Source organism: Pyxicephalus adspersus, chromosome 3, assembly GCF_032062135.1.
Source record: "Pyxicephalus adspersus chromosome 3, UCB_Pads_2.0, whole genome shotgun sequence".
Classification (NCBI taxonomy): domain Eukaryota; kingdom Metazoa; phylum Chordata; class Amphibia; order Anura; family Pyxicephalidae; genus Pyxicephalus; species Pyxicephalus adspersus.
In genome coordinates, this window is record NC_092860.1 from 40,403,195 (window position 1) to 40,419,249 (window position 16,055).

Here is a 16,055-nt window from a genome sequence, read left to right on the forward strand (position 1 = left end):
ATTTCGGCTTCAAATTTTAAGTAATGGTTCATTCCAGGTAATGGCTGCAGCTACTGCAAATTTACACAAATTTATTATGAATTTTTATTTCATTATATACATCAGCAGTCACTCTATTCCAGGCTGATGCATGAAACATTTGCACAGTCACATATATTTTACAAGCTTTGGAAAGCAGTGCAGGATAATAATGATATCCTTGTGTAGGCTGTCTTACTGTTTTTAAGATCATTGCAGTTTGTAAATAGTGGGAACCTTTAATCTCAATGTGCTGAAATATTAATTCATCATTGCAGACATTCATAAAAAATAAATGTGATATGGAGCTGAGGACATCGTACCTGTTTTTTTTTTTTTTTAATTATGTGTGATCTTGGTGCTGTAAAACAGAATCAAGTTGAGAAATGGCATCGGGGTTAAATGTAGAGTAGACCAAAGAGTAGTTCTTTTGTGGGTTAAATAGCAAAACTAACTTAGGTTAATACTTTTATAAGGCCACTATAGGAAATGGTAAACTTTATACTTAGTATTTTGTGCCCTACTGAATATGTATGTTAGCAGAACACTGTAAAAAATATACTCCATTATTCTTTGTAAGGCCTAAAAATTTCACATTTGAGTAATATTTAAAACAGTGCCATATCTGTCATTTTTTGATAACATGTAGGTGGCATGCCTGCATATTGCTGTTGCAAAATACATGAAGCTGCAATAACAAAAGATTAAAGCTTTATATTACCTTCTAGTTTGCTAAAATATTCAGAAAAAATTGGCCTCCATTTGCTTATTTACACTATCCTTTTAATATTATATTTGTAGAAATTGTAACAAACCAAAATAATACAGAGAAGATGACACTATCTTAAATTATCTTGAATTATAGGTATGAAAGTTACCTAATGTGCAAAATAAATAGCAGGGACAAACCGACAGCAGCGTCTTCAATCATATTCTCATCTTTCTCAAAGTTTACAACATTATAACGTGAATTCTGTCATTTTATGTTGTGGAAAGTTTTCTAAGAGAGCTGAATTAATTACTTGCAATCATGCTTAGTATCCAAACTGTGAAAACAATCAAATAGTTACAAGCTTGAATGTTCCTAAATTATTAAAGTGCTTTTCACAGCATATTATGCGTTGATTAACTTTTTTGCTTAATCTTTATTAATACTTCTTGAATGCTGCATCTCCAGTCTCTGTTTATCTCTCTATTAATTGTACTGGCATTAATAAAAAGAAGGGTGACAAATTGCTTCATAGTAGGAGTAGTACTTTCATGATTTCATCATGGTTACTCATCAAGTGATAGAGAAACTTGGAAAATGAGTCAGGCTTTTGCAGCTTAAAGTCGTATAAAAATCAAGCCAAATATGAAACTTTACACATACTTCTACAGACTTTTGAATAGATACAGTATGTATAGAGAATTGTTGTGTTGTATTATAATGCTATAGGATATGCATACATGCATGGATATTAATTGTTCCATCTTCATTTTTTCTTTATAGGTCCGTGACCAGAGAGTGATACTTCATGGGAGGAGTCATGCTTCACACGGCTACATCTTGCTGGCATTTACTCCTGTGTGTGACCATGGTTATGGTCTATGTCGGGACGACGCTAGGCTGTCCTGCCCGCTGTGAGTGCTCAGCTCAAAACAAGTCAGTCAGCTGTTATCGGAGAAGACTTATCTCTATACCAGAGGGCATACCAATAGAGACTAAAATTTTGGATCTAAGTAAGAACAAATTAAAAAGCGTGGGCCCAGAGGACTTTATAAATTATCCTTTGTTGGAGGAGATAGACCTTAGTGACAATATAATCTCAAACGTGGAGCCTGGAGCTTTCAATAATCTTTTTAATTTACGTTCTTTAAGCTTAAAAGGGAATCGTTTAAAACTGGTGGACCTGGGTGTCTTCACAGGATTGACAAACTTGACTAAGCTTGATATAAGTGAAAACAAAATAGTTATCTTATTAGACTATATGTTTCAGGGTCTTCATAATTTAAAGTCCCTTGAAGTTGGAGATAATCAGCTGGTTTTTATATCACATAGAGCTTTTAGTGGACTGCTTAGCTTGGAGCAGCTTACCTTGGAGAAATGCAACTTAACAGCTGTACCCACTGATGCCCTCTCACACTTACACAACCTCTATAGTCTTCATTTAAAATATCTCAACATTAACGCGTTGCCTGAAATTGCCTTCAAGAGATTGTTCCGTCTGAAAATTTTGGATATCAGTTATTGGCCTCTTCTGGATGTTATACCTGCAAACAGTTTTTATGGCCTGAACCTGACATATCTCTCAATTACCTACACCAATTTATCAATAATTCCTTATCATGCTTTAAAACACTTGGTATACCTAACTCACCTAAATCTCTCCTTTAACCCCATTAGCAGTATTGAAGCAGGAGCATTAGGAGACTTGGTTCGTCTTCAGGAACTACACTTGGTTGGAGCCCAAATACGCATTATTGAACCACATGCCTTTCAAGGGCTCAGGTTCTTGCGTTTACTCAATGTGTCGCAGAACCAGTTGGAAACATTAGAAGAGAATGTGTTTCACTCTCCAAAGGCTCTGGAAATTCTTTGTATTGATAATAACCCACTAATGTGTGACTGTCGCCTCATTTGGATGCTGCAAAGGCATCCCATGTTGAACTTTGGGGGCCAACAACCAACATGTGCTAGTCCAGACAATATAAAAGAGAAATCATTTAAGGAATTCCACAGCACTGTATATTCTCTATACTTTATATGTAAAAAACCTAAAATCAGGGAAAGAGAAATTCAACAATTGCATGTCGATGAAGGGCAGAGGGTGCAAATGAATTGCAATGCTGAAGGAGATCCTCAGCCAATGATTTCCTGGGTTACCCCCCGAAGAAGGATGGTTTCAGCAAAATCCCATGGACGAGCAACAGTATTGGTCAACGGCACTCTGGAAATAAGATACGCCCAAGTTCAAGACACTGGAACCTATGTTTGTGTTGCTAGTAATGCTGCTGGAAATGATACATTTTCAGCTTCCCTTACTGTGAAAGGATTTATTCCTGATCGTACCTACACCAATATGACACCGATGTTCATTACGGAATTAAATGAAACCAACACTAATGGCACCAATTCTAACATGACATTTTCCTTGGATCTTAAGACAATACTGGTGTCGACAGCTATGGGTTGCTTCACATTCCTGGGAGTGGTTTTGTTTTGCTTCTTGCTGCTTTTTGTTTGGAGCCGAGGAAAAGGGAAGCACAAAACTAGCATTGACCTGGAATACGTCCCCCGCAAAAACAATGGTGCTGTAGTGGAAGCAGACGTCACAGGCACTGTACCCAGGAGATTTAACATGAAAATGATCTAGCAAATTGCTACAAGCAGAAATTTGTTATCTTCTGGCATTATTTCTACCCGCTAAAACAGCCTGGCAATTTGGATCGCTGGGTGTAGGCAGCTACTTGAGGCTGCCAATGTGTCAAATTGGTTTTGTGATAACAGGAGGACAGTCTAAAGCTGCTCAGAAGTGCCCAATGACTTGTGGGCAAGAACCTGATGGCATTTCATGGAGTTGTTTAACTAATTCTTTGCATTGCAAATATTGGCATTCTGGGGATCTCAGTAAAAAACTGTTAACTCATTCTCATGGACAACTGCTCAACATTTTCTACCACTAAAAACAAAACAAAAAAAGAAAAAAAATACAACAGCCTACAGTGTAGGATTTGCATACAAAAATGAAACACATGTCCAAAAACATATTCTAGAGTGTAATTTGTATCTATAGATATCATTTGTTTAAGCTGAGCATCATTTCTTCTTGTTGGTTTCACATTACAAATAAATTGGTATGAATTATTTTTTACACATTCCCAAACTAAAGCAATACAAAAGAGAGATTGTGCTTTGTCTCCGCAAATAATGGTGAATTTAGAAAGTTCAGCCATGACTCTCATATTAAAATATCAACTGTAGCCAATCAAGCATTGGTCCATGATACAGAATGGCTTAGTACTTTTTATTTTTTTAATATATGCTAAAATGTAGATGTTTCTATTGGATCAAAATTCAAAATATATGGAAAACAACGAGATTTAAATGTTGGTTCCCTGTTGTAATTCATTATAGGCATACCATTTTGGCTCAGTGATGTTTAACATGGTAACCATGGCATTAAAAACTGTTCATTAGATACCCAATTTTTTTTTTTTATTTAATTTACTTTTCTTTGTACCCAGCTGAAAATTTTAAAGCTGAATCGATGCTTGGTTATATTTATTGTGTGACAATGTTTATAAAGACATATACATGATTTGATACAGAGCTGAGTTATTTTTTATACCTAGTATAACAATGGACCAGTTTACTGTAACAGAAAAAAAGTAAAGTCATCCAGGTTGACAAAGTGTAGCCAACTTTTGACATATTTTGCTTAGTAGAAGTCAGTAGTGCAGATCAGAATGGCCCATTTGTGTCTTATGACTTGCAGTAAACGACAAGGGATTAGTATTGTGACAGTTACAGCTATGAATCTTTATGATAAAAAAACAAAATAAAAAACATTCCTAGCAGGATAAATAGAAAATAAATTTAATACAAGATCGTCCTTTGGAAATTAGAATCAAAAGAACAATATATGCATAAAGCCATTAAGAACATCAGTGTTTTGTTAAAACAGAAATTATTTTATATACAAATATAGTAGCCATTTATTATGAAATCTTGTTATCATATATATGTGAATTAAAGAAACGAAAAATTCTATATGTGATCATTTCTGATTACACAGGTATCTCGTAGCATAAAGTAAGTGCAATTCAGCAGGAGTTCACAGAGGATTAAAAGTTACAGCATCGCGTTCCTATATTTATCTTTGAACCATTAAACACTAAAGTCCTGTTTTTTATGTTCTATAATAATGGTCCATTGAATAATACAGGAACCCAAGGGATTTCCCCTAAGGAACACTTTACCTAATTTCATTTAAGAGAAATAACAAATAATATTTGTTTGCCTGTGTGTTTGTTAAACAGGAAATCTTTTTTTTTTTTCATTTTTTTGTTCTGCTTCATGAATATAATGACCAAAGGGCTCAGAAAACAAAGAAACATAATTACTGACCCATATCAACTTAGCTTCATTATGTCCCAGTGCTGTAATGATAACTTACCTTGGTCCAGTTAGAAAGAGTATCTGTTTATTAATGTTCCAGTCAGTGAAAATACATGTAAGTTGTGCAAAACTTTTAATTTGAATGCTTCTATTTATTTTATTTTATTTTCTTGTTATAAACAACTGACACACAACTAGCAGTAAACAGCGGCAATCATGTTCAAACGCCAAAAAGCATAATAAAATTGAATAATTCTCTAATGTGTTTTCTTGTGGTGGCCTTCCTGCAAAAAAAAAAAGGGGGGTAAAACAAACAATAAAGGTCATGTGAATAAAACTGGGTAACCTTTGGAGCGGTACAGGTGGCTCAATGGCTAGAACTCCCACCTCTGCAGAACTGGCTCTTAGGTTTGAATTTTGGCCAATACAATATCTGCAGGGAATTTTCATATTCTCTCCTCTTTCAAGTAAACTTCCTTCAGGCACTTAAGTTCCCCTGCACCACCAAAAAACAATCAATTAGGATCACGCAGAAATAGTCCTTGGTATATATAAATAAAAAGCAGCACAACCAAAAGTAGAGAGCAAGCTGTTGGCTGCCTGGCACGGTATGGATGTGTGATACCAATGATAATAAAGAATAAAAAATTAAATAAATGGTAAAAAATAATATGTGCAATATTTTTTTTTGCATTAGCTTTGTTAAAGAAATTCTAAAATTATTTATTGAAGCTTGTGAGATGTTGAAAACATTTGTAATATTTTTGAAAACTGAACCATGAAAAATCAGCAGCAGTATTTTTTGTACATCAAAAAGCAATGTTTGTTTTCAACACAAAATATACATTATTATTATTATTATTAATAAACAGGATTTATATAGCACCAACATATTACGCAGCGCTGTAAATTAAATAGGGGTTGTAAATGACAGGCTACAGACAGTGATAAAGGAGGAGAGGACCCTGCCCCGAAGAGCTTACAATCTAGGAGGTGGGGGAATTTACACACAATAGGAATGGAGATACATTGTATGAAAATACCTGAGCCAACAGACATTCGTAAATGTAAATAATGTTACACCACCATGACGTATACATATTACATTTGCAATCAATTATTGCTGTTGACTGGGAATAATATATACATAGTCATGTTCTTCCTTTCTTAAGTATTGGAGAAAGATAAAGATGGGCCCTTCGGTGGTCAACATAAAGCACTCATTTCTTACAGTGTTAAAATCACAATGTCACCACAAGAATCCTTGAGCCTATTGGTAAAAGCACAGGTGAGTACTTTGGTGAAAGGATGGATATATGTGAAACATTATTTTAGAATTTGTGTTATATTTATCTTTGCCAGTTCTAGGACAACTGATTTTTAAAGCAAAACTAAACGCTCCTGTGGAAAACTCTTAAGCAGGTACCAAATACAGTTACTACAAAATTTACAAACGCCATATACAGAGATGTTACCTGGTCTGCAGAAGTTCTCAGTATCAAAATAGATGTAAACCCCAACTGAATTATATAGGATGAAACATTATGTTTCATAGACAGTTGGCATTATACAATTATACAAAGTTTATAAAACACTTTGTTGATACCCAGTGATGTTGATCTTCATTATTCTTTTTGTAGCTGTAACAAGGTAGAAGTATTTGTGGAACTATAAGTGTCAGGAAGGGTTAAAGAACAACACAAAACACTCAGGCACTGCTTAATTAAAAGTTAGTACTTACCTCTATTGGATACATACAATGGTCCCAAACAAGAACAGTTCCAGCAGCAAGATCACACAACTTGGTTTACCCCAGGGAGTGCCATTTCCATATCATCTAACTGGGAAGAGTCAGGTAGGGAGAAGCTAGCATTACTTTCCATGCAACCAGAAAATGTCAGCGTCAGCTCTCCATTCTATGATATCTGGAGTTACAATTCTACACTGATCCCAATCAATCAACTCGTTACATGACCATTGCAAGCTCATTTTGACCAAACCTTTTTGTTACATTATAATATGAAAAAAACACTTGCAATTGTTAGTATGAGATTATATTTTGTATATTACCAGCTGCCTTCTTTCTCATGACCCATCACAGCATAACAGCCATAACTTTCTTCTTATCAGCTAACCCCGAAAAATGTGGGAAGGAGGACACCAGATGATCACAAGGGCACAGACTAGATAGTTTACACAATTCCACCTGTACATCCACAACACATATATTCAGTATTCCATGTTTTTGTATTTAACTTGCTAAAAAGAATAATTCCTAGGTGGCTTTGGGGTAGTATTAGAAAACCTTACAATCCCTGCTACAGTAGCGTCATTATATCTACAAGCATGCACTCCAGCTATGGATGGACAGTATTTCTCTGAACAGGTTTGATAATAGTCACACCATCCCCAATATAACTGTGTACTGTGTGTTAGCATGGCTCCTCTATTCTGTGCCTGAGCCTGTGTGACAGGGTGACAATGCACTAAAATATAGTGACAAGGACAGTATGTTGTTACTCTATAACAGGGGTCGGCAAACACCGGCCTTTAGGCCAGATACAGCCTAGCCGGTAGTCTGTTCCAGCCTATCGTCCCGTGGCCGATCCAACCTAATGCCGGCCGGCAACCCGCGGCGGAGCCGGAACAAACTGCCAGAGCTCCCTCCGTGTGGGGGCTCCCTTCTCTATTTACCCCGGCCGGCGTTAACACTTTTGCCGCTAGGATAAATAGGAAACATTCCCTTTCCTCTGTATGCATTGTGGAGAAGAGGGGTTTCCTTTCAGGGGGCGTTTCCTCCCCTCTATGTGCATTACAGCAGATAGGGATTTCCATTCAGGGGGCATTCCTGGTGGGGAGCAGAGACATTAGGGCAGGACTCGAGAGAGAGTCCTGGCTAGTGTGCTCCTGCCTACCCCTGAAATGGCCCAGTGGCCAAAAAAGTTTGCTGACCTCTGAGTGGCTGCAAAAGGACAAGGATCACTAGATATTGTTTTAATATAAAAATATATTTTCTATCAACATAAAAACATTAAAAAAAATAATTTCTAAAATTATATAAACATGTTCATTAATATGAGTAATGAGATTTCAGTGTTATGTTTGCATATATTTCAACGTAATTTTTGCCCGCTCAGTTCAAAGGGAAAAACTTTTAATCCAACAATTTATATCTCAAAGTAAAAACAATACTATGTAGACATTCTAAATGTCTTAAACACTTCTAGAAATGCATCTGAAGCACAGAGGTATTAAAGAGGATTAGACACAACAATATGGTGCAGGAGTTCCTCATTCCAGTTCTCAAGGGCCACAGATAGGCCATATTTATTTATGAGCTGAGTCAATTCTCCTTGTGAACCATACCTTACTTCAGTAATGCTATCTATTAAATAAACAAAATGTGTCTGGATCCAGGCCCTCGAGGACTGGAATGGAAGACCTCTACTCTAGTGTGAAAGTGGATTATTTATTACTAATATATTTTATGTATAAAACGTCAACGTAGTACAATAGGTGAATTGCATACTGCTTAATTTTTAAATAAAAAGCTGAAAAACAGCTATTTTGCTGTACTTTAAATAGCAACATGTATTGACATTGATTTTTCAGGTTGCCCTCAAAAAATCTCTGTGTTCCCCCTATTATCATGAACACAATGGCCTGGTTCAGCTATCTAAGACTGGGGAAGATAGACTATCCTGGGAGAATCTGGGTGATTCAGCAAACCTGAAATGGATCTGATCCAGGATTCAAAACATTTGCCAAATATTAGCAAATGATTTTGGGAAATGCATCTATCACTCATGTTCCCCATGATACTCTATCTACTCCAGTCTTGAAGAGCTTTATTATTAAAGGCCCCATATACTTTTAATCTCATTTCTTCCAATCTTCCTGTGATCACATTACATTTCAGGGTGGCTGTAATACAGCAAACAAAGCTCCTTAAAATGCATCCAACATGGAGCCTGATTTATTGAAGCTCTCCAAGGCTGGAGAGGATACACTTTCATCCTGGGCGATCCACTTTTAAACCTGGGCGATCCAGCAAACCCGAAACTGATTTCTTGTCATTTTCTAGTTGTTAGCAAATGTTTACAATCCTGGACCAGATGCCATGCCATGCTAAAAGTACTTTAGTACAACCATTACCAATGGGTCATGGTTTGGTGTATACAAGGAGGGAGGGCCGGTCTGGTATAAAAGAAAAAAAACTGGAGAAAAGCTTGAAAGTGTGTATTTGGTAACCACTACTTGTTTACAGATGTTTCCTATTACATAAGTCATGAGAAAAGTCATTGTAATAAAATAACCTTTCCATTTGCACATGCTACTACCAGTGATATACTGTATTGGTTATGTCAAAGCTTTGTCCTACATCATCTGGGGGCATTTTTCTACAAAATTCTGTACAGAACACCGCCAAAATCATAATTTGCTTATGTAATTGGTTCACTGCCTTTCTTAGCAGCATTTTCATTTATTGCAACTCCAGGGCTTGTCATATTACCGAAGGTCAACCCTCCCATTTAGTGCTACCACTGCAGGTTGATGAAGAATATTAAAATGGCCTGGATTGCAGCAATGTTTACATTTCTTGTAATAAATGTTTTTCGTCTAGAGAGGATTGCTTTCTTCTGAAATTTTGTTAACAAATGCAAATGAATGGTGTTTTTTTAATGTCATCTCTATGCTAATTATTTATTTAAAAAAAATCTTTTACAAACTGTCTGCATGCTGCTGTGCTGTGTTAATACAGGTACTGGTTTGTGGAAGAGGTTCAGAAAAATATTCTCTGCCCATGCTCTGTAAATATAATGGTGCTATGGAAGGGAAGCTGGAAATTCTGGTGGCCTGCCTGTTCTTTACACCGTAAGTCAGTACAGTCACATTCTTACTATTCTCCTGCCCAGCATGCTGTGTCAAACAAGAAACTTCAATACAAAACATTTAAATTAAAAAAAAAATATATATATATATAGCATATTTAAGTATCAAAAAATGTTTGGGTACAATTCAGGGTAGGAGGCTCCTATAATAAATAAACCCTGGGTCTTTGTGTCCTACAATAAAAGTCCAATCTGCTAGACTTAACACATTCAGGCAGTCATTTGGTTTTACTGGAGTTTGAAATTTAAGCAATGCTAATTGTAATCATAAATATTTAATGAACCCTTATCTTAAAAGACAAGCTAGTGGTATTTAAAAAGCCTTCAGAAAAACAAGTTATTAATGTTTGGTGTGATGCAGATTTAGCACTTTTGCACAGACCCCCCCCCCCCCCCCCCCTGAGACTGCATTAAAAATTTAGGTAATGCTACCCAATCAGCAGAACACCAAGAGGCTGTTTAGACTTCAAGGAAGAAATATAGCACATGCAGTAGTTTATTTAGAGTACAGTTTACGTCTAACAGACTGGTATTTTTCACACTGCAGATCACTGATCAGAACAACATAAATTTTGGTCTTAGGATTCATGTCAGCATCTAGATTTTAATGAAGACTAATCCTTCTATCCATCAGTGTATAATACAGTTAAGTTGAAGGTACTGGATCAACAGATTCAATACATTTAATAGCACTCAACATAAAACCTCATTGCAGGATTAGGCAGGTTCATCGATACTACTCAGAATTTAATATATACTGTGCATGCTCTCATTAAAAGCCTCATATTTTAAATATAGTTTATTTAAAACAGGGCTGTCCACATTTAGTCATCAAGGGCCAGAATCAGAATATATTTTGAGTATTTTGTAAAGTGTAGAATACAAAGCGTCAGAAGATAATTATTTTTATTTAAAAAAATCTGTTTATGGCCTGTTTATGGCCCTTAAGGGCTGAAGTTGGACATCCCTTATGGCCATTGCACGAGAGTATTTCTCACCTAGTTAGATTTACCATATAAGTCTAAAATTAAATTAAACAAAACAATGGTGCCTAATACAACCGAAGAAGGATGATAGGGAAAGGGTCTCAAGCAAGGGATCATTTCTTTGATTATAAAAAAAGTTGCCATAATATTGCTCATAATAGAGCGGTGTGGGAAAAACACTTTATTATAAGTGCAAACTACATTTTATAGAAACTTGTATTTTTAACATTTCCCTGGTTACCACTTAAGCAAAAATCCACAAATTATTCCAACGGTTTGGTGCACACCCTGTGACATTTATGGTCAAAGAAGAAAGACATTGAAAATAAACCTATTAAATAAAAAAACGTTAATAGGAATTATTTTAGGAACCAGCACGTTAGGTCTTGTAGCTAGTAAATTCTTTTTATATTTGATTTAGCTATTCAGGACTTTACAACGCTGGAGACTGATAAGCAGCTTGAGGAAGTCTAATTGTTTTGCAATGAAGCAGGTGGGCTGCTGCTAATTCTACCTGTAAGTACTGACGAAATCTTTATCAAGAAGCTGAACACAAGGGAAGTGATGGTCTGATCATAAAAAATAACCATTGGACTTATTATTTGTAATTCTTTAAGGCAAAGCTGTATTTTTACTCAGCAAAGAACATCCTGTGATCAATTTTGCAGTGTCTAATTTAGGCTAAACATTTGTGTCGCATTTCATGATGCTGTTTGATTAAACGTTTATTTTAGTAATCCTAATTTAATGGGGAGGAAAGAAAATGAGATAATTTAACCTTATCCTTACTGCTTTATGTGCATAGAATGTTATACAATAGTCTAAAGTGAATTTAGGTGCTGCCCCAGAATAAAAATAAACATTCAGGAGACAAAAACTAATGGTTCAGATATAAAATTAAACTGGCTGCATTTTTCTTCCATAGAATTTTACTTGTAATAGGCATAAAGAGGGGGCATGTGCACTTGGTTCAGAGCATTCTATGACCCCTCTTACTGTCAACCTTACTCACTTTTGTTCAGGTGTCCGTCACTACAAAGCAAATGTTTTGCTTGACCAAAACATGGCGGACCTAAAAAATGTTTTTTCTCAAAGTGCATTTTCTGCTTGTAAAGAAATATATCTGTTGATCTTTTCAAACTTCCCAGTAACTTCCTATGTACTAAACTGATATCTCTTGTACCTCCCCACTATGAAATTATAAGGGGAGGAGGTGTTTGTAGTCCAAAATAGGGTAGCACCTCAAGGTGACAATGCTGCTCTTTCCCTACGCCAATGACCACCAGAATCCCAGAGCTTAATCTAATGCTTGGGTTTCCAATAATAATAATAATAATAAGTGCAGGGAAGAAGAGCAAGATAAAGTGCATCAAATCAGTTGAAAAACATTGATAACATTTACAATTCCCATTTAAAAATATCCTACATTTAAAATGTACCTAACATTTAAATTTCCATGTAATATGATGTAGCAGGGAATATCATCAACATGAAATCAAATGACTGAGTAAAAGTGTTGACGTAGGCAAAAAACTGCTTCCTTTACATCTTTTATAGTCAGGCATAAAGCCTAGATAAACTGAACATACAGTTTGTCCTTTGGTTACCAATCACTACTAAAGAGCATCTACAGTTTTCAGTCAGTTGATAAAGTCTGATAAATAAATTGATATTTTTAACATGCATAAACTATTACTTTAACATTCAGATAACATTAGGTTAGGTTGGCAAGGAGACAAATTAGCAGCACAGCAAAATTTTTTACAAGTTTGTGATTGTTAAAATTATGAATTATTGCTTTGCATATGTGAGCAGTTTACAAGCAGTAAATACGAATGTAATTTAGAACAGTAAATGCAAATTTTATTAAAATCTTTAGACGTTGTTGTTGATAGGTCAGGATAATGTGGATTGCCATTCAAGCAGTGCCTTTAAATAAAGATGATTGTCTTGAACAGATGACGCATAAATTAAAAAAAATGTGGAGTTGCAAATGAAAAAAAGGAACTACATCCCTACATTACCCAGCAATGTACATCTGTAAAAAATAGAATCTGGTGTTCTAGTGATTGAAACCTCCTTGAGAAATATGCAGTCTGAACCAGTATAATTTAAAGCTCAGATATCTAGGGTCTGGTGTTTTCTATGCTATTGATTTTTGTGGTGTCATCATTCCAAGATCAAAATGCTGCTTTAGACAGAAAGAAGACTGTTATGTCTATGGGTTTAGCAAGTGATTAAAAAATGCCAATTTATTTGAAGTTCCTAATATACTGTAGGGCAAATACAGTACAATCAGTGTAGATTTCAATTGGTTGTTAATGTACTGAGCAGGGCCAGCCAGCTCAGTACATTCAAAGATCTGATTTACATATTGAAAAAAGTTTCCAGAATCTGATTATTTGGCTGCGGGATATGCTAATTACAGTAACTTGCAACTGTTGGTGTTGCAGTACTGGCATCTACAGTCAAAGATTGCATATTTTAATGTGCATGGGAGATGTGTCAGGAAAAAGCCTTTCCTGTCTGAAGAACACATACAACAAGGTGGAAATATTATTGTGTCCTGCCATAATATAGCTTGCACAATGGTTGTGTGAGCCTTGATAAAAATCCTAGGTGCAGAATCTAAGCAGCACCCTGGTCTCCTCCAGAGCCTCTGGAAGTGAGGATGTTGCGCTGCAGGTTGTTGGCAGGTTGAGTCCTTGGGCACATAAGGGTGTAGTACCAAATAACTAGTCAGGAGAATAGTCAAAGAAGGCCAGGGTCAAGGCAGGTAGCAAACAAGAAGAAGAGAAATCAGGAACTAAGCCAGGGTCAAGAACCAGAAATCCAGAAAATAGATACCGGTGATACAGGGGTAACCGAAGACACAGGGGAATACTGGAGACACAGGAAGAGACAGAAAGCACGGGTAACACAGGGATTAATAAAAACACAGGGGAGTGCAAAAGACACAGGAAGAGACAGGAGGCACTGGTGACACAAGGATCACCAAAGACACGGGAATACAGGAAACACAAGAAAAGACTAGAGACACTGGTGACACAGGGGTCACTAAAGACAAAGGGAACACTGGACGAGCACAAAGAAAACAACAGACTGGACAACAATGGGTAAACACAGGAGCTGAACTGGGAAACACTCAATGAACAGGCAGGTGAGTGAAAATGCTCAGCAGAACTAGGGGGCTTGGCAGTAGCGGAGACATGTTGGAAGAACACTGAGAACTCTGAGAAAACTGCCTAAGCCTGTTAAATAGCCAAGGACTATTAAGAGGCTTTCCTGATTGACCGGCTGGAGGAGTGATACTAATACTTTAATCTGGAAGAGAATGCATTCCAGAAGTCAGAACTGCACACATGCACAGGAAAGAGGTGTCATCACTTTAGCGAGGAGGAGGTAAGTGTGACAGCTTGGAGTTGCTTTGCTGCTTCATGGGCTTGGCAGCCAGCAGTCTGTTATACATTTTGTATCATATCAAAGTGTAACTAATTAGAATGTAAGGTCATTTCTCTGAAAATTGAAGTTGAACCAGGAACTGATTTCTTAACATGATAATCTTTTGAATTGACTTGTAAATTGACCAAGGAATGGCACAGAAAGAAAGAATGGAGGGTTATGAATCGACTAAAGCTAAGTACACACGACCAATGGTTCTTGCCCAATATTCATCTCAGGGCCGATATCAGACAAGAATATGGCGTGTACAGCACCCGTCGTCCATCGCCTGAACGACCGTCTTGGCAGATCCATGGGGAATGGACGACGAACGATCCTAATGCAAGGGAAGGGGGAGAGCGAGCAGCAGGGTGCCGATCCATCGTTCTCCCCCTCCCCTCTCCATAGAGCAGAACGGTGCTGTATGTACAGCACTCGTTAATGCATCGTGCAGTGCTTAGTCATTGGAAAGGATTGTGAAAGATCCGTTCCAACAACAATAATTGCATGTGTATATGCATCTTAACTCAAAGCCCTGATTTGAATCCAACTGATATGTTTTGGGGCTATTTGAAACAGTCAATTTAGGAAAGAAAACCCACAACCATCTTGCAACAAAGGAAATTTGTCATGTAGAAATGATCAAATGTTTGTTGATGTAAAAGAGTTGGTGGATGGTTCTATTAGACATCTTTACAAAAGGTCATCTTTCTTTCTTCTGAGTACACCATTGCACTATTTATTTATCTATTGATACTTTTGCACAGAACAATTGGCATGGTGAAAAGGTGAAAATGGTGAAAATTCACTTCTATCCTAGGTCATGGAAAGGAATTTGCACATGATTTGATTGCTGAAGTCAACAGATCTTTACATCATTTTGCAGGTTAGGTGAATTATCCCTTCCAGAGTTATAATTCGATTTACTGCATGTAGGTACGTAAAGTAAAGATGTCTGCAAGATGGCTGGTATATAAATATATATATATATATATATATATATATTGATTCATTTTAATTATTTTCAATTATCATTTTAATTCTTTTTCAGTATTTTTTTACCTATATTGTATATTTTGCAGCAGAATATATTTGTGTCTTGCTATTTAATGGATATGAGAACTTGCCTTGGCTGCCACCCCTTTGTTAAACTCAAGGCAACAGCTGAGATCTGTAACACTGCATAATAAAGGACCTACATTGTAACTGAGCAGACATGCAGAATGTAGAAAACCATGTTTGAATGCCCTGCAGTGATAGTTTTAGATTGTGTCAGACAATATTAGTGAATGTGTGATTCTCTTTAGGACTGTCAGAGAAATTTTGACATTTGACAGTGATCTTCCATCAGAAGGAGGCAAGATGCCAGCTGCATCTGAGGAATCCACAAAGGAAACCAGGCTAGTTAGAGACATCACATCCACATAGCATCTCCAAATTTTATTTTACAATTTGATCATATTGTTTTTTCCTTGGATATCTAGTTTTTATGCTGTCTTCCTCTATACAATACAACCATTAATAAGCATCACATGATTTTTCAACTTCCCTACCCAGCCTTCCCTTTTGCATACCTCCAAAGGTATACATGGATCTTTGCAAACTTCTAGTTCCAGT

General features: G+C 36.5%; 1 protein-coding gene across 11 annotated transcripts in view; it reads left to right on the forward strand.

The window, feature by feature from the left end:
- Window positions 1-5,374, forward strand: part of LINGO2 (leucine rich repeat and Ig domain containing 2) — a 780,900-nt gene extending 775,526 nt beyond the window's left edge. For all 11 annotated transcript variants that reach the window (XM_072404308.1, XM_072404302.1, XM_072404305.1 and 8 more), the window contains one exon: window positions 1,511-5,374. In XM_072404308.1, coding sequence (XP_072260409.1) covers window positions 1,536-3,374 — 1,839 coding nt within the window. In that variant the 5' untranslated portion in view covers window positions 1,511-1,535 and the 3' untranslated portion in view covers window positions 3,375-5,374. The remainder of the gene's footprint in view (window positions 1-1,510) is intronic.
- Window positions 5,375-16,055: the final 10,681 nt, after the last annotated feature.